This window comes from Thermobia domestica, chromosome 2 (assembly GCF_964235325.1).
Source record: "Thermobia domestica chromosome 2, izTheDome1.hap1.1, whole genome shotgun sequence".
In the NCBI taxonomy this organism is placed as follows: Eukaryota; Metazoa; Arthropoda; class Insecta; order Zygentoma; family Lepismatidae; genus Thermobia; species Thermobia domestica.
The window spans coordinates 17,885,469-17,906,347 of NC_137455.1; the positions used below are offsets into that span (position 1 = coordinate 17,885,469).

Genomic DNA, 20,879 nt, shown 5'->3' on the forward strand with positions numbered 1-20,879 from the left:
GGCCCATCATAAAAGTTTTTGATGGGGGTTCCCTTGTATTTTACTGCTTCAGGGCCCCAATGGTCTTAATCCGGTCCTGTATCTTTTCTATACGGGAAAAACGGTGCTGTAAAATGTAAATTATTATTTAGTTCCCAGTTTGACGTCATTTGAGATTTCAATTTAGCTGAATACCTCAATATTAGCAAAATTATAAAGCAGAGTGGGAAATCAGGAACCTTTCAAGCGTTGAATTACGAAAAATGTGAAAGGCTGTTTTCGCAACATCATGGGCTGGCAACGCTGGTCTGGGATTAGCTGACTGTATTACCGGTACTCGACGTGTTACCGTCCTCCATTACGTTACTCCCATATGCGAGGAGTGAGTGACGTGTGCCTTTCTGTACAAATATCGCTACTTACGATAGGAGGCGGAAAGTCCACTTAAAAAAAAAAAATCACCGATCAGGGCCCACCGGGAAATTTCCCGATTTTCCGTCTGGTCAGTACGCCCTGCACGGAAGCCTTCGAAATTTAGTGCTATAGCAGAATGTTGCCAAGGATACGGTATCAAATGAAAGTGTTGGAAATGATCTACCAGAAAACTACCTCAAAAAGGAAAGGTGGGATAACTGGATACATTACGAGACATCGAGGAATCAAGCTATTAGCTGTTAAGGGAAAGGTGGAATGAAAAATACCCAATAGCCGCGATTGAAATGTCAACCAAATAACAAAAAAACGAAGGGAAGGGAAGGTATGAGAGAATGAAAAGTCTGGTTCAGGATAAGGAGAGTGGAAAGCGGTGTCAAACCAATCCAAAGATTGCTGACTAGAAAAGAAGAATATACTTCATCCGAACTAATTAGAAATAAATGAAGAACATAATTAAACGAGAAAACTGAAGATATAATGAAAAACAACAGATTTAGAATTTTACTCACCTGAATAGGCGTGGTAGCAGAAGTGGAAGGCAGTAGCTGTGAAAATATATTTTTCACAGTTCCGGCCGGCAATGTCTTCTTTTCCTGTTGCCTCATGTCTGTGAAATCTTCCGCTACCTGAGCCATCAAGGAACTGTCTCCATCAGAATGTGAACGCTCATGACCACCTCCACTAACCGATGAGCCTGCCTTTTCTTCAATCATCTCTGCTTCGGCTACGGAAGAACATTTTGAAGTGCAATATTGTACAATATATTCATTAGGCTGTACGAAGTATTCATTGAACTTACATTAGGTTTTAACAGAAGATCTGAAGCTCGGAATAAAGTGCTTCCCGAACGAAGAATAAGACTTAAGGTAACTTTTATACCAGAACAAAATTATTGTATCAGTTTCTTGGTATATGGCATTGTTTTCTTGCCTGTCAATTTCGATTTAGGCAAACAGTAAAACATACAAAGGACGTTCAATTAGTTTTGCACATATGGGTATAATATTTTTCTTATTTGAAATATGATGATAAAATTTTTGGTGAACATATTTTGATCCTTTGGCTTCAAAACAATAATAACTGTTGTTTCCAATTGTTCACAGGTAAATCACAATCGACACTGAAGTAGACATCAGGACTCGACAATGGTTGGTAATGGAATTCCTGTTCAAAACTGGTGATGAATCTGTCACATCAATTCAAAGAAAGTTGCTTCCGGTTTATGGCGATCAACTGGACCGTGCCACTATCCAACATTGGTTGTATGGGGTTTAAAAAACCTAGACTTTCCAGATCAAAATCAGAAAATTATGACCTCTTCTTTCTGGGATCAATGCGTAGTTAGTTTCACAGACTTCGTGGAACAAGGGGCATTATTGTTTGTCACTAGATAAGGTATGACGTGCTCTCCAGACCAAGGGCGGCGATCGCTCCCCCCCCCCCCCAGAAGAGAAAAATTTCTTATTTTATATATATAAATAAAACCCATCCTAAAGTTTGGAGCCCTTAAAAGTAGCTGTGGCAATGCAAACCCACCGCCCCCCCTCATAAGTCGGTCTTGGATCCGCCCCTGCTCCAGACCAAGAGACCGGAGCTGCAAGATAAGGTCATCAAACGCCATCATGACAATGCAAACCCTCACACAGCCATGATGACAGCAGACAATTATGAAAATGATATAGGAAGTCGTCCCTCCCCCTCCCTATAGTCCGGACTTGGCTTCTTCGGATTTCTTCCTGTTTGGTCGTCTGAAGGCCCACCTGCGAGGAAAAACATTCGACAGTGACAGTAAAAGTCCGTCACCTCAATTTTATTAAAGTGCATTCAAGGCATGGAAAGAATGTTGTACGAGATATGTTACAGCAGATGGAAAAATGAAATGAAATTTTTGAGTTTTACGTCCCACGATTATGCCGGTTAGGCTAAAGGAGACGGTGATATGAGTAATGAATGAAATGGTGGAATGAAGAAAGTGGGAGGAAACGGGAGAACCCCGAGAAAACCCACGCACACGGTGTTTGTCCACAACAAAGTTCACTTGGCGGGAGCAGGGTTTGAACCCGAGACCCCTAGCACCAGAGGTGAACGCTCTACCACTGAGCCACCGCGGCCCTACAGCAGATGGAGGGTATATTGAGTGACATGGTCTTGTAGCTAAAGGATCAAAGTATGTTCACCTAAAATTTTATCATCACACTGCAACTAAGAACAATATTACAACCATCAGTGCAAAACTGATTGAACTCCCCTTATACGTATATGACAATATATATAAGCACTGGTTAAGAAGGAAAACTTGTGATATAAGGGTTGCATAACTTCTACTTGCTTGAAACCAATGCAAAGCAAGTTTGGAAACCAATCAAGACAGTTAGCCACGGACTGAATGTTGTAAACTCACTTTCTTAATTCTAGACCCATTAAGAAAATCATAAAAAGCGAAAAATTCCACCCAAAAATAGGCTTTTTTGCACCCCTGAGCCAAAAAAAGTCTAGAATCATAACTCTAATAAATTTAGGCATCTAATAACAAACAGAACAATATATATTACCAAATAAATGAAAAAAAAGTATATAAAATATGCATCATTATAAGAATTTCGGTAAGTCATGCCTCACCAGACCTACAATTTTAAAATACATCATAAATGTTTAAAAACTACTCTACTAAAATAACCCATACACATTATCATTACTGAAAACGGGTCATTTAATCCTTTAAATGCTATTTGTTTTATTACTTGCAAATTATATAATAACAATATCCATTAACAACTCTCTAATTTCCAAACCAAGTTCATATTAACTAGCTACTATACATAATACATCATTAAACGATACCATATGTATCATTAGGTGAACTTTTTTTTTTTTTTTAAGTTGTAATATAATTATAAGCATTATACGGACTACTATTACAATTTTGTTTGACGAAAGTTACGACGACATTTTAGATGTTCAAGATCACAAAATTTAAGCATATACCATAAATATACGAGTACAATGAGAGTAATAGACGCATTTTTAATATTAATTTTCAAAAGAGATGAGTATGACACTTATCTCGTTAGTTTTATCTATTAGATAATTCCTGAACACTTTTAACTTTATATTCAATGGCCTTTTTCTCCAGGTTAAGTGACTATAAAAATCAATTGTCTTTATGAAAACATTTTGTGAGGCCGCGTAGCTCAGTGGTAGAGTCGCGGCGTGTCGAGTCCCTGGTTCGATCCTAGCTCCCGTCAAGTGAGCTTTGCGGTGAATAAACACTGTGGGTTTTCTCGGGGTCCTCCTGTTTCCTCCCATTTTCGTTCTTCTACAATTATCATCCATCTCATCATCACCGTATCCCTTAGCCTTGATATATAATCGCAGTACATTAAACTAAAAAAAAAAAAAACTTCAGGTGCAAGGGTAAAAAAAAACCGATAAACTGGATGTTTATCTAGGAATTTTTTGTGGAGATTTCTTGAGCAGGGTGTCTCAAATTTATTTAAACACTCTTTTAATTTGCAGTCAGGTATCATTTTTGTAGTGCTGTGTATTTTAAGGACGTAAATATGGTCAAAATGGACACTTTCCGCTTCAATACATCGCTGACAACGACGTAGAAAAAACAACACACCGACTGTAATGCTTCTAATGGTGTAGTATCACAGGTCTGGTCAATTTGCTTTCTCAGATCTTCCAGAGTTCGTATTTTTTAGGCGTATACTGTCTTCTTTATGGTTTCTCGAAGAGGGAAATTTAGAGGGATCAAATTGAGAGATTGCAGCGTTTATCTTATTCATCTCTCAGGGAATGTGCTATCGAGAAAATTCCTCACATCGAGATGAAAGTGTGATGGCGCCCAATCCTGGTGGAGGTAGTATCCTCTTCATTGAAAACAAAAAATACGTCCTTAAGTAACACAATACTACAAACACTGCATACCTATTTGCTTTACTAAGTAAGATAATATGTTTTAAAGAGTGTATAAATTAACTTGAAACATTCTGTACTTGTGATTGAACAATTCTTCTGTGCGCACGAATAATGTGCGAGTATCAATTAAGCACTAAGTTACACATAACATCAAATCTCCGGAAAAAGAAAAAAACTTCCCTATGTAAACAACCAGTTTATTGACAGTTTTTATTCCAATTTTAGAATCCTTGCACTTAAAAGAACATTTTTATTTTCATAAAACGAAATGAAATGAAATGAAATCTTTGAGTTTTACGTCCCACAGTTATGCCAAGTAGGCTAAAGGAAACTGTGATGATGAGAAATGAATGGAATGGTAGAATGAAGAAAGTGGGAGGAAACAGGACAATCTCGAGAAAACCCACGCATACGACGTTTGTCCACCACAAAGTTCACTTAGGGCGGGCTGGGATCGAACCAGGGACCCCAGGTACCAGAGGTAAACGCTCTACCACTGAGCTACGGTGGCCACATTTTATAAAAGGATTCGACCTTCATGAAAAAGGTCACTGAATAAAATATTCATTGTAGAGGAGAACTTATATAGCGGCAAGTAATAAGCTAAGTTTTACATTTACTTCCTTTGAAAATTAGTATATAATATGGCATTTTAAGTCTAATAATAATAATAATAATAATAATAATAATAATAATAATAATAATAATAATAATAATAATAATAATAATAATAATAATAATAATAAAAATAATAATAATAATAAACTAAGTGACTAGAAAAGCACTACCAATATGTTATACACTTACGCGGGGCGTTCAATATATGTTTCCCTAAGCTGTAAAAAAATTCATTTTTTTTAAATACATTTGTAAACTATATATACCTGTGTAGGTGGGTCCTCCCTCACCTCTCCATATAATCCCCATTGAGATTCAGGCATTTGTCTCACCGTTGCACCAATTTGTCTAAACCTTTTTCAAAAAATCAGGGCTCTGGCTACGTAGCACTCTCCTTACATTTCGCTTCACTTGTTCATCACCAGTTGACAGGAGACCAGGTCGTTTATGTTGAACCGGAACTCTTCTCCAGGGAAATGCAATTCGACATAAGCGACCTGGTCTCTTCTTGACGATAACGCCCACTTTATTCAGCACATAAACAAGACAAAATTGAAGAATTAAAGTGGGAACGGCTACACCACTCTCAATACAGTCTCAATTTAGCACCAAGTTACTTCCATCTTTTTCTAGTATTTAGTCTGCATTGCAAGGTTAACGTTTCGAAACAGATGAAAAAGTGAAGCTGAATGTGAGGAAAGTGCAAAATAGCCAGAGCCCTGATTTTTTGCAAAATGTTTGGACAAATTGATGCATCGGTAAGAGAAATACCTGGAATTATGTGGAGAGGTAAGGAAGAACCCACCAACACATTTGTATAGTTTACAAGTGTATCTTAAAAAAACAATATTTTACAGCTTAGGAAAACATATATTGAACGACCCACGTACATCCGTTATCTGTGATCTCTATAATACCTTTAATCTGAATTTATAATATAAGACTTAATCCTTAGCCTTAATATAGTATATTTATTCAAGCATCATAAACAGTCACAGTAGAATCTCACACAAATCTAGTACAATCGAACATTGAAAGATATGACAATCCACCTTCACTTGTTACAAAAAGAAAGAAGTAATATGTTACATAGAAAAATACAAATCTTTTTAACGTTTCTTAATGATCAATTTCGGATTCCTTCACAGAAAATATGCAATATGCATTTAAGGTAAGTGGCAAAGAGAAAAAATAGAATCCATATATGCTAAATAAATGAGTCGTGTTTCTATGTACATTTAAAAGTGTCTACAGGGAAAGAGAGCGATAAATACAAAATAAAAGGAAATAAGTGTAAACTATACATAAGCGTGCCAGGTACAAGGTAACTACGAATTTATCTTTATTAAGCAAGTAAAAAACACGGCACCAGAAATTACTTTCTATGGCTAGTTCAATATTGGTTACATACTGATAATACAGATTTTGAAAGCAAATGGACCACCATCTCCCTAGTTCAGTTCACGTTTATAGGCAAAAGGCTATCTAGCCAAGCATATTTACATAGCACATTCAACAATAACTGGAAAATAATAATAAAACATTGTAATCTAAGGTATAAAGACGAGTGACAAAAAAAAGCCGGCAACATTGTGAGGTATATAGCGCTGTGTAACATGCAAAACTATGCGAGAAATATCTTACCATTTAGCTGTCATGGTGCAGTGGAGTGGTATGTATTGCGCATTTGCATTAAACTCCATTTTAATAATATGCTGTTCATCGCGAATTTTGATGGCACTTAACATAGAATGGCATAAATAAGTTTCACGTAGAATGCAACAATTATATGAGTACCTACTTTTCGGGAAATTAGTTCGACTCAGACAAAAAAAAAAAAAAAAAAAAAAAAAAAAGAAAAGAAAAAGAAATACACGAACCTCACAAAGTCCGTAAACAAGAGAACGTATAGCCTGTCAGCTGCTGCTGACTGGAAGCTCATAGCGTGCCATTCGACACCAGTTGCCGCCTTTATGGCTACAACGAATATTGTTGCATTTAAAGTTCTATCCTTACACACTGTAGACTGTTCAACTACAACGCAGACAATTTTATAAGTCCTGATGACCAAGATGAAGAAGAGCAAAGACTTCATAAACTTCAGATGTCAGATGAAGCCCACTACCACTGCAATGGCTTTAACAAGCAAAATTTTTGTTAGTTGGCCGACTGAAATCTGCCTCAGTTACACCATGTTCTTTTACACAACAACAGTGTAACCATGTGGTACGCTCATGCCATCAAGTGCATCTTTAAGACAGTGAAATGAAAATGCATTTTTTGAGTTTAACGTCCTACGATTATGTCCGTCAGACTAAGGGAGACGATGATAAAGAAAGTAAATGATGGAAGAATTGGTGGAATGAGAATGTGGAAGGTAACAGGAGTGCCCGAGAAATCCCATGGACACGATATTATCCACCACAAACTAACTTGGCCGGTGATCGAACCATGGACCCCTCGCTTCCGAGGTAAGCGCTCTACCACTGAGCCACCGTGACCCCCATCTTTAAGACGGTGATGGACACGTGATCACCGTTACGGTTGATTCTATGTTAGGCACATTTATTGCGCAGGAATTGACTTGCTTTTTTCCCCCACGAATGTCTGATTCAAACAAGATGCGTCAATATCTCATTCTGCACGCAACTTCACAGTAGCTGTACAATAGTTTACAACGATATTGTATATCTATGCGATAAATTACTTCCATTTTCGTACCTTGATTTTGGGCAACGGCGCGTAAAAGTACACAATCTGTTTAGTAGAAGAAAAAGAAGAAAAGATATAATATGTTGTTGATTCTAAATATAAAGAAATAAGATTTAATCGTAGTAGCTCAAACTCTATGTTGGTTTTAAATGTATAAAATTATACTCTTAGTTATCGTAATAGCAAATATTTGTTTAAAGGTTGCTATGACGTCCGAAAAAGATTATTATTAATGAAGTTGTGAAAAGAATAATAAAAGGTAATACAGATAAAAGTGACGTGTCTGATTTAAAGTAAATTGATCGTGTTGACATTTAGTTAAAAATTATACGAACTGTGGGCTAAATGTAACGTGAAAAATAATAAGTTAATAATCGTTATATTTTAAATGGTGGTTCCTATATATACGTTACAACTTGCCTGGCCAATGAGTAATTGCCTGATCCAGTGACATTCCATAACCCCCTAATCTCCTAACGTGTACGTCTATGAGCTTTTCTTATGAAGTCACCATAGTAGACTAGCTATAACTGAAGAATTTAAAAGAAAGTTCCGTAATAACTTAAAATCGCCAATACTCCTGTTGGTACGTTACGTTGAGTTATGGACGACTGCAGGAATGTTTGCGCATAAACAGTGATCATCTAGAAGACAAACCTACTCACCTTTTTAGCAACATGTATGTATGTATGTCAACGGCGGCTGGTGCTATACGTTGCATTGTTGTGCAACCGGATTTTTTTTTTAATACTGAAAATATTTTTAAGTATTAAAGTACTGTATCAGTAAAAAAACAAAACAGTATTGATATTTACTCTTGAGCGCAAAACAGAATTGATGTATTTCTAAAAAAAATAAATTAAAAAACTGAAAGAGAGTGATTTACATTTCCAGTTGCAGAGAGCGTTGCCACTGGAAGCAGTAACATTGAGCATATGGCAGCGAGCTCCTATCCCTTAACATGGGGAAGTGGATTTATTCTTGCATCGCTCCTATCTTCCTGTATTGTCCACTTACAGTTGCACCTTCTTCCGCAACTGGTCAGGTTCTGTAATAGTTACGAATTCCTCCGCTTGGCAGCGCTGGACTCAATTGATAGGGTGAGAGAGACGCTCGGAAGAAAGAAGTTATTCACAAAACACGAACTCGCAAAGAACAAATACAGGTCTGGTGGTAGCACGGACGGATCTAGACTGAAAGTTTGGGGGGCGGTCGTTCGAAGTCAATAGATTTTATTTAACATTTATAATACAAAGGTGAAAATTCTTGGGATGTTTTATTTTTAAAATAAAACAAAATATCCTATTCTGGGGGGGGGGGGGAGGAGATCGAGTCTCGAAGAAGAAAATGTCTTACCACTGGTCTAATTCCTAGCTGTGTGTCGCTCGTGCACATGATCCCGTGTTCAATTTCCGGCGGAGAGCATAAAAAATTAATCTCAAATTATTCACTTTCAATACTCATCTGTCTCCTTTAGCCTAAATTGCTGGAATGTTAAACTATTTTTTTTTTTTTTTTATTTTCGAAGGAAAAAATCTTATATTTCATGCTTCTTTATAATAGAACAGCAGACAAAAATACGTAGTTACTGAAAATGAACTCTTTGTCCCTTATATTCATACAAAGAAATGCTAACAAAATGCATATTGTCGAAGGAGGTGTTTCTGTACCTTAAAGAAAATAAAGCTGAAAATATTTGCAGTAGCGATGCTTTCTATTCAGAAAAACTTGGCGAGTAGCATTTCAGATTTCAATGAAGTCATAGAAGAATTTGAAGCTCGAAAAGAACGAAGAAAGAACTTCCATTCTAAAATAATGCATAGTTTACTTAATTAAATAATTTTGTTTAACTGTGTGCATGAATATATGCAATTTTCTTGCTTTTTCTCTTCTTTTTGGGTTAACGATATCATCCATGGCTTACAGCACATGCTATATATTCGATTTATATCTTGTTCAATAACATGAACGTAGAAGTTTTTGTATATAAATAGTGTATAAACGTATAGTGGTTGTTTGAAAAAAAGGAAATAACTTATATATTAAATCAATATTAGAGAAATACTTTAATCAATAATATACAAATAGAGCTTAAAAGACTTTCCTCTTCATATTTCCTGAATATTTTTTGGATAAGACTCAAGAATGCTGGAGGAGGGGAATACTTGCGCGCAGTGTTGAATTCAGACATTTTCACATGAAGGGAATGTGAACTCCTTAGGGAGAAGGGGAGTTTGGGTGAAGTAATTTCTACATTTTGTGATTGAAATTTTGAGTTTCTCCGGGGGAAATAAATTGTCTTCGGGGGGAGGGAATTCCCCCGGGCTACCCCTGAATTCATCCCTGCTTGCGCGTACCTACAAACCTTTGATATTGCAACATTGCAACCGGTGCTTGTACAGACCACGAACCGCTACTGATGTATGTATATAACACCATCCTCTGTACTATTGTCATCCCCCAGCTCTTGTCTAATATGAATTAGTACGGGCTATATAAACGTTTAATTTTTCTACTGTATTATTATGAACCCACTTCTCCTTTTCTGAATCAAAGATAATCCTATTTGCCTTTAATACAAATTCATTAGCACGAAAGTCTGTTTCTATGTATATGTGGACTTAATGGAATTGGGAATTTCGTTCCTTGAAAACAGGCTTACGAACTTTGTTCCTATATATAATAAACTTTATTCTTTTAACAGCGTGGGAATATTCTTTTGAGCTATATTTGACAATACATACAACCAGCAATTATATGAAATTTACAATTAACGAATGCTGCTCAACCGTAATCCTACTTAGATAGCAAATGCAACTTTACTCAGAATCTGAATTGCAGCTATTTGAACGAATTTAAACAATTTAATTAGTGCATCTCAATGGAAGCTCAAATAGAATAACCAAAGAAATAAAATAATAATCTGCTAGAAGGGGAAAAAAATAACTTTTTATATCACTCGCCGTACTATTTCTTCACGTTTCTTCTTCAATAGTAAATTTTCGATTCCATTTAGAAGCCTTGCTCATACAAGAAAGTAACGTTAAATAAATTAATATAATTGAAAAATAAAATGTACGTAAAACAGGAAACGTGAAAGGAACATACTGAATTGTTCTGACATGGAAGGAATTCAACAACAGTGGCGGCTTTTCTTTTACAAAACAATCGTTTTGTAACATCCTTCTATTTTTTCTGTTTTAAGTACATTTTACTTAGATATTATTTAACTTTATTTGCTAGTGTGGGTACGATTTCCGACTGAAAAAAACTACTACTGAATGAGAAACACGACTGGCTATGCAAGCGAGTGATATACGGATGAAGTGTAATAAATGTCATAAATTATACTATACAGTATTGCCTTATGTTTTAATATCAAAAAACGATTCTATTTGAATTCAATTGAATTTCAAAACCACCACCACAATCAAACGAAAGAGAAAATAAAAAAAGTATGAGTTTCAAGTGAATAAACCATTCCTTGTGTGCCCACCTGTGGTGCAGTCAACCACAACGAAATCATGCTCAAGTGCCCATGCTTTATTACAACTCTCTTCTTCTTTAGGGTCGTCCTCTGTCTGTAGAGAGACGCTGGATGCACATCTCCTAGGCTGCACCTCAACTAAACACAGAAGGGAAAGAAAAAGCATACAACAAGCAAACAACACTCTATCGCACACACATTGGTCGGTCATACGGTTAGAAGCATGCACACAAAGTTCTATTGTCAGTTTTTAATGACTTTATTAAGTGTTTCTCAAAGTATTATACAAATTTTGCAGAGAGGCACCATCTGTCTTTTTCTTGTTGTTCTACAGCACGTTCTAATAAGAAAACTCATATTTTCAAGAGAAACACAACAGCGCCTTATAAACACAGTATGGACTTAAGAATTCAAAGAAAGTGTTTCAGTATTCAACCAAGATATTTTGATAAATATACAGAGATAATATCTTAACAAGTGTTACATTTTAACTATTCATCAAAAGTAGTCAGTTTTAAATAGCAAATGGGAGAGAAAAACTGTTTTTATGTTTTGCAAACATTTCACGGTAGAAACTGATGAGAAATATCCTGTGAACAACGTTGATAAATGTTAACAAATGTTAGGTTAGGTACTCTAACACATAAGTTCATTTTCTTAACGTTCAAAAAATAGTGGTTCTCGACACTTTCCACCAAATATTCGAAGAGAATTCGACTTTGAATTTTGTGTAATAATGCTGAATTTAGACACAATGGGTTGATGCTCCGCCTCTTTGATATATGAGTTCAAATACAGGGTGATTTTTTTTTTTTAAATTCACGGCATTTATTTGGGTCTAGAATTCCTAACTGAAGTCCGGTTTTCATGCGGTTTGTGGCAAAGGATGGGAGATTTATGGAACTGTGTTTAGTGTTTAAATTCATCCGAGGTAAATATCGGCCACGCCTCAAGAAAAACAGCAAATATTCGCCAGTGACCGTTACAATTGGAATGAGGTGCGGTGCGGTGTGGAGATTTGAGTTTTCTTCGTTAGATGGCAACCTCACCAAGGTCAATAAGAAACAAGAAACTGGACCGTTATATTGGAAATTGTGTTGTACAGTTCTGTGCTAATGTGTGAGTATGATTAGGGCACGGTGAGAATAGTGTACTCTTTGAAGCAACATGAGTTTATCGTTAAAAGCTTTTCGAGAACGGAATCTGTTGTTGTTACGCAAAGAGCATTAAGAAACAATAACACTTCGTCACTAAATTGCCTGGCAAAATTAAGGTGTACGATAACGTATTCAATAAAAATAAACTGGAATTGTAATAAAACGGCCAATTTAACGAAATAAACAAACATATAAACTGAATGCTTTTTGCACATATCTATATTAATTTGTATTATTTAAAGATGTTTTGAGAAAAGAAAGAAAAAAACCTGGAGTCGACAACGCTTCTTATGACTCACGAAGACAAAACAGAAAACCGCAACACGGCAGCCGTGGAAGCTACCTGTATCCTTAAGTCACAGTTTAAGCTTGATTCCAGGCCATATTAAGCTTTACAGTAGACAGGCATGGTTATATGAATTTCTTTTGGGGTGCTCAAAACTCATTGTTTTGTTATGCCACCAGTTACTTTGATTTTTTAAGTCGCGAGGCGTCACACTAAAAATTTCGTTTTCATTTACATGCTAGGAATCAGTTCAATATTAACTTTCAAAATAAATGTAAAGCAAAAAATCAACACTAAAAATTCCGAGAACGTATTGTCCTAGAACATAAAGAGTACTAAAAAATAGTGGAAAGAGTTTTTTTTACGTAATTTATATCTAAGAAATACGTCAAGTCCACCTGGGACGTCAGAACAATATTATAACATTTTACTGTTCTAAGTTACCTATTGAAATTCTCATTGTTCTACTTCGAAGTATGTTTTAAAGTGTAATGTGTTGTGCCATTTTAATTCTGTGATGTCTAGTCAGAGTATATCATCTTCAATATGCTCGAAAAGAAACTGATCGTTCACCTTTCTATCAAAAGCTTTCTGCTTCCAGCTGTGGTCATAATATTTTATTAATGAGGTTTGCAGCAAATGTCTGAAAAAGATCAAGGAAATAGGCCATTATTTGGCACAAATTCTTTGAGAAATTGTAGCTGTAAGTAGGGCTAATCAAAATGAATTGGGTTGCTTTGAAGAGAAAAAAAGGGAATGTATCAGGTTCACATACAGGGTGTTTCAAAACAACACCGACAACGTTTCGGAGGTGATTCCTGACATAGACCAACCTAGGTGAACAAATGCTTCCTTTCAGAGTTATAGGCTGCCGAAAACATGAAAAAATTAACTTTAAAGGTCCATAGCTTCAAAACTACGGGACGTACCGTAGTCGGGTCAAGACTTCACTTCACTCACCGCGCACTCCACCATGCTAAAACTTTAAAAATAGGTTTGTAATTTATTTTAAATGTGATTGGTTTTGTGATGTAAAAGGTAGTTAGAAATTTTTGGAGGTATGTTGAATGGAGATTTTTTGTTTGGGTTGTAAACCCCAAACAATTTTTATATATGAAAATTATTGAATGGTTTTAATATTTATTTAGTTTTTTTAAGAAGTAATTTAAATTAATGTAAGTTTTGGGGGTGTAGATAGCGTAGCTTAGAATTAGAAATATTGGAGTAGAATTTTAAAGATAAAATTTGATAATATAGAAATAATTTAGAATAAGAATTTAATGAATTGATTTTGAATGATTGAAAAATTATAGAGTATGATGTGGATTGGTATGATTTAAAGATTAGAGAAGATAATGTATAATTATTTATTTTTGATAATGATGATGAGTAGAATTTTTGATGGATAAAATGACGGAGTGACAGAAATTAATTATGAATAATTTGACTTGTAGAGTTTTGACGTTAAAATAGAACTTTTTTTATTTGGAAGAGAATTTGGTAGTATTTATATGATTTTTTTGTTATGTTAACATTTTTGTATATTTTTTTTGAGTTTTTTTAGTTTTAGAAGTTATTGTTGGTTATTTGTATTGTAGAAGTTAAGGTATTTTAAATTTTTTATTGGATTATGAATTTTAAAGAATATTTAAACTGCTTTTATTTTATACATTGCTTGTTTTATATAAATTTTAAAATTTAATTAAATATTATGTTTTTTTATATTGTGGTACACAATACTTAGGAAGTAATATGTGCGCTACCCAAAAGTACCTGTTTCAAAATCCTAAGGTACGCACACAAGAATTTTTATGGAGAAAGTTTGTCTACGGATATATAATTTGAAGTACTCACCAACTATCTCTATGAAATTTGTTGCGGAAGTACCACAGGATCCTGAAACTTGGATATTTGGATAGGGCACATATTAGTTCCTAAGTGAAGTCTTGACCCGACTACGATAGGTCCCATAGTTTTAGAGTTATGGGCCTTTAAACTTCATTTTTTTCATAATTTCTGCAGCGTATAACTCCGAAAGGAAGCATTTGTGCACCCAGGTTGGTCTATACTTTTTGTCTTATCTTCGTGTCAGGAATCATGTTCCAAACGTCGTCGGTGTTATTTTGTAACACCCTGTATGTGAACCTGATACATTCCCTTTTTTCTCTTCAAAGCAACCCAATTCATTTTGATTAGCCCTACTTACAGCTACAATTTCTTAAAGAATTTGTGCCAAATAATGGTCTATTTCCTTGATCTTTTTCAGACATTTGTTGCAAATCTCATTAATAAAATATTACGACCACCGTTGGACACCTTGTATAGTTTTAGAAAATGGTGACATTACAATAATCTACAAAATAATTCAGTTACCAATTTATAAAACATATAGATATTAATGAAAGAGGAAACAACCGAACTTTTAGCACACCAGATCCTCCGTAGATGTAAATTCTATAACACAAGAAGAGTGAAAAAGTGACTGACTGGACCGGAACTCAAACCCAGGACCTCCAACATACCGTGCCGATGTTCAATATATAAACACAGGGATTGTCCAAGCACAGCAAGGATCTGTGGTACAACCCACGTGGTCCAAGGGGAGAGCACCGACCTCGAGAGTAAGGGGCTGTTCTGGGAAGCGGACTGTGTGGCGTAGTGGTTAACGCATCGACACGGTATGCATGAGGTCCCGGGTTCGAGTCGCGGTCCAGTCAGTCACTTTTTCACTCTTTGTACGTTATAAAACTTAGTTTTTCCAAAAATGAAAATTTGGAGTTATAGGCTGCTGGTTATTTGGAGTTATGTTCTGACTAGACACCACAGAATTTTGCCAGGAATGACAAGTAGTTCATAGAATAGTAGTATTAGTTCTTAGAAAATAACTGGTCATAATATAAAAAACCTCTCTGCATAGTTTGTTGAATATGTATACTAACTATATAAAAAAATATTTACAATCGATTTCTTTTAGGATATAAACGATTTTTTTAAAAACAAACTGCGTAATATACACTGACGATTAAAAACAAAAAAGCAGCTCATATTGTAGACTTCTGAATAACCCATTTTAAAGAAAAGAACCGTAGATCAAAGAGAATACCACCACCTGTCCTGTTTTACTACGTATTCCTTTCATGTGCTATTCTCAGGTGACTGTCCAAAATTTTTCATTTACAATCCAACAATAGGATGAAAGACTTAAACAGCAGGAGTAGTTCAAGTATCACACAAAAGCGTTTTTAGCCCCGAAATGGAAAGCAACACAATATTCTTAGAAGGTGAACATGGCAGACAATAAAGCAAACATATAATGCAGAAGTAGGAAAAGTGGAATGATTTTTTAGTTTTAATGTTTTCTTCCTTGACGTATTTATTTTTATTCTGCGTTCTTTTCTCAAAATTTCTAGCGTACTAACTTTCAATTCAGATTTCATAATATCTATGAAATTGCTGTAATATAAAGTATAATTGCTGTAATAATATATGATCACACATTTTACTTTACTATATATTATTAGAAGAAGTATACTTTTATTTGAGCAACTATTAGAATAATTACTCCAACAATTACTCAGTAATTGTCAGAATATTATTGGATCAACTATTCGTTTATCTGAATAATTATTCACTTGAATAGTATTAATCCAATTTATGAACGGTAAACATCTTAGTAAGTCACGCGTTAATTATACATAGTAAATAGTCGTCCTAATGGATGTAGCTAGAGCGTAGGTAATTTTCTGATTTAAATCTACAGCATGTCTCTAAAGTAAGTCCCACTTTAAAAACATTACTACGAGAAAACTATTGCATTGTATTTCACGATGTAAGTTACATATGATAAACTGGTCCTTACGGTTTTGTTTTCATGTCATTTGAGGTTGTGTATTTTTGCAATTTGGAAAACAGAAGCGCTGGTCATCAAAGCTGTAATAATGGCATTTGTTGGTGCTGAGAAGTCATTCTACGTGTTGAAATTTGAACGATACCAGTGTTCTGCGCAAATGCAACGTTCGTTTCGAACTAAATATGGTTTGAAAGTGCCCTCCAGGAAGTCTATCAATAAATGACATGAACAGTTTGTCACAATTGGTTGTTTATATCCCCCTAAAAGATTTGGACGCTCTACTGTACATGAAGAATGTGTCGAACATGTAAAGGAGATCTCCCAAAAGAATCCGACCAAGTATGTGCGTAGAGCGTCTCATGAGCTAGGAATTCTTCACTAGACTGTGTGGAGGGTTTTAAGTATCAACTTCACCAGAAGCTGAAACCTTGCGATAAAGAAGAAGATTTCAATTTGGACGTCATTTTCAAGAGTTAGGTGATAGCGAAAGTGTACTTGAGCGCATAATTTTTAGTGACGAAGCCACATTCGATGTCAATGGAAAGGTTAATCGACACGGCTGTCAAATTTGGGAACAGACAATCCACACAGAATCACTGAAGTTGAACGCGATTCACCAAAGCTCAACATTTTTTTATGCCATATCACAGCGGAAGCTCTACAACATGCAGAATGACTTCTCAGTACCAACGCCATTATTACAGCTTTGATGACCAGCGTCTCTGGTGGCCAAATTGAAAACTACCAAAACTTGAAACGACATAAAAATTAAACCATAAAGACCAGTTTATCATACGTAACATACATCATGCAATACAATGCAATAGTTTTCTCGTAGTAACGTTTTTAAAGGGGAATTTACTTTAGAGGCACGCAGTATTATAATGATTTAATTACAACTTAAGAACTAATATTTCAATTTATTTAATTATTTGAAAATGGATGCTGATAAAGAACGTGGTTTGCTGTTTATTAGTAGGAACCGTATTTGCATTTGAGTATTAATATTTGTGTAGCCAATGCTGGTTGGTGGACAAACTTGAAAAAATTGAAAGTAAATAATCAGAGCTTTTAATTTTAACTAATAGTTACAACGGGCCGATAACTCAGGCGAAACAACTGATTTGGCTAACATTTGAATCATTATACCTTTATTTAATTAACTATTCGTATAATTATTATTTTGTATATATATATATATATATATATATATATATATATATATGGGTCTACTGAAGAGTTCGTAACCCAACCAAGGAGTGCACGTGGACAGATGAAATTTTATAGTTTTGAAGAACATACCTCTGTATACAAATACAAATTTTCATATTAATAACGAAATTCTTTTTGTGTTTTCAGGCCTCTAAAGTGATCATGTATCGCCAATCATGTAAAGTGATCGCGAATTTCATGAGAATCGAGATCAAAGTTGTCAACAAACTTTTGTTCCATCAAGGCAAGTCACCGAAGCAAATTCATGAAGAAATCAGTGAAACACTACGGGACTCTATTCCGTCATATGTAGTGGTAAAGAAATAGATGGCACAGTTTAAACGTGGTATTTTCTCAACAGATAATTGCTCGACGTGCATGAAGAGCAAAAACAGTGACAGTCTCCAAAATTGTGGATGAAATTCATGACATTATTCTTGAAAATCGCAGAATCTCAGCAAAACGTGTGACAGATATAATAGCATATTTCATAATGACTTGGGCATGCATAAGCTCTCGCCAAAATCGGTTTCTAAAGTGTGAAAGAGGAAAGTAATCTCCCATTTTGACCGCAATGCCCACCAATTTATCCGGAACATGATTGTATCACTACGATCTTGAAACGAAACAACAGTCAATGGAATGGCGGCACTCAGGTTTATTCATCCCAAGAAGTTCAAGAAACCAACATCGGCTGGGAAAGTGTTTGCAACATTCTTCTGGGATCAGGATTGCGTAGCACTCATAGATTACCTACCCAAGGATCAGACATTTAATGCAGAATATTACTGTGCATCACTCATAAAAGTGAAAGACATATTAATGCAATGCCGCGGATATTTTTTTTTAAATAATCTCTTCCTTCAGGACAATGTCCCTGTCCATCGAGCACTGCAAAAACAACTTACATTGCATGATCAAGGGTTTCAGTGTCTATATCATCCTCTTTGTTCCCCAGATCTAGCTTCGCCAGGTATTATTTATTTCCCAAACTCAAACAACACTTAAAAGGACGCCATTTGGATCTGATAAGGAGGTGATTAGTGCTACGGAACAATGTGCGAGAATCAGCCTTCAGATTTTTTTTTTTAACTGGTCTGCAAAAATTGTAGCACCATGCAAGGAAGTGTAATGAACTTCAGGGGGAATATATATAATGATCGTAAAAATTCATCACTCCACGTGCACTTCTGTTAGGCTGAGCTACAAACTTTTCAGCACCTTCTCGTGTATATATATATATATATATCGGGTGTTCTAAAACTGGCGCCCACGGACAACAGAGCGCTATTCTACAGGTCAAAATAAGGCAAAAATATTATATGCTGGTATATGCTCTGGGATCTCCTTTAGCCGCTATGGCAACGTTGTAGATCAATTTGGAAACATTAGCATTGCTCTATGAACCCATCAAGCAGTTACATCGATTGTTATGATCTTAGGTGGTGCTAGTGTCAACGTCTGTCGACTTGAACTGCCATCTGGAAAATCTCGATGAAATTATTTGATGGATTAGTAGATTTATTCTATGGTTCTTTATCTACGACGCTGCCACAGAGTGCAATTCGCGTCTCCAGACAAGGACGCGAAAGATATACAATATATATATATATATATATTCTCTTTATTTTGACTTGTAGAATAGTGTTCTGTAGTCCATTGGCGCTATTTTTAGAACACCCGATATATACATAGCAAAAAATATTTACTAATACAGGTCTAACTTAAGCTATTAATCTTACTACAAAATGATTGTCTCATTTAATATTCTTATATTTAGCAGTTCAATAAAGGTTCATTTCTTTGTGAAAACAGAAAAATAGTAAATTAAAAAAAAAAAGTCCGAAATCTTTGAGACACACTGATTGTAAATTCCATGTTTTGCATGTCCGAAAAGTAAATTCGATGTTTAAAGTTGTTTCAAGTCAGTAGATCCTTCTAACAGCATTATAACACAGAAAACTTTATAATCGAAACATTCAAGGTATATTATAAACTATCACAACATACCAAAGCAAGGATTACTATGGAAGAACCTACAAAAAAAAAAAAAAAAAAAAAGTTACCTTGTATTCGGTGTAACATGTACTTACCACCACTACTTTTATTAGCTTGTACAAATGATCTCCTTGGACTTGAACCTTCACTAGCTTCCGTTGTTTTTAATTCATCAGACAGTTGTTGGGAGTCAAGTAAGGATCGATTTTCATCACAAGACACAGTTGACATGCTAGAGATCATAGGATCACTTTCCACCCTTGGAATGCCACCAGAATATAATTTATGGGAAAACACAGGTACTTTGGTTTCTTCCGTCAGCGTGTCTTCACACTCGCTCTCGTTGTAACCTTCAATTAACTCACTGGAATCGGAATCGAGAATCTTCTGGGAATCACTTACTTCACTCTTTGAATCATCATGTGATTCACACAGATCACTCTTCCTCTCCTCCAAGAAATTTTTGTTCAAAGACACGTCACTAGAATCATCTTCATTGCCTCGCGAAGCAGTCTGAAAAAGAACAACAGACTTACTAGAAATTTCAATAGATTAACCAATAAACCAGATATAAAGAAAGTAAACTGAAAATGAACTTGCTAAGCTGAATATTATTTTCTCGTATCAGAAAACACCAGTAACTAAGTGAACGTAAAATTGTATAATAAACTTTCAGCTTGTTCAAGTAAACAATAAATCATGCATATATATAGAAGCAATAATGCGTCCTTTCGTAACTGTGAGTCTAACGTGCGTGCTTTCAATGCGCATGGCCCGAGATCCCAAGTTCAATTCCAAGTGAGAGCAATTGTCTCGCATAGCAATCGGAGTATTGGTTCGGATTCCAGTCCAATCAGTTCCTACTCATATAGAATCGGTGCCTTCCATGCCATGAGAAAGAATACATGACACAAAGCTGGTAACAACAAAATAATTTCTCCCGCAGAGGACGAGTTAATTTTAGTTTAGCGTCCCTTTCAGCAGCGAGGCTATATGAGACGTGGACCTACTGCTTAAGTGGAATCCGAACCACATGAGCTCCCGCCGGGAATCGAACCCGGGTCTCCCACGCCAAAGGCGCGTATGCTAACCGCTTAGCCACGGAGGAGCTCTCCCGCAGAGGACGAGTAGAAATATTATTATTAGTAGAAGATGATGTAGTTGTAGTGGTAGTAGTAGTTGTTGTTATAACAGTAGTAGTAATTGCTGTAGTTTTATAGA

General features: G+C 35.5%; 1 protein-coding gene across 2 annotated transcripts in view; it reads right to left on the reverse strand.

The window, feature by feature from the left end:
* fab1 (1-phosphatidylinositol 3-phosphate 5-kinase fab1) overlaps nt 1-20,879 on the reverse strand; it is a 95,694-nt gene that overhangs the window by 22,700 nt on the left and 52,115 nt on the right. The window contains exons 15-17 of one of the 2 annotated variants that reach the window (XM_081739541.1): nt 19,754-20,171; nt 11,165-11,293; nt 924-1,138 (exon numbers count right to left, since the gene is read on the reverse strand). In XM_081739541.1, the coding sequence (XP_081595667.1) occupies nt 924-1,138; nt 11,165-11,293; nt 19,754-20,171 (762 nt within the window). The remainder of the gene's footprint in view (nt 1-923; nt 1,139-11,164; nt 11,294-19,753; nt 20,172-20,879) is intronic. The other variant, XM_081739542.1, reaches the window with a different exon arrangement.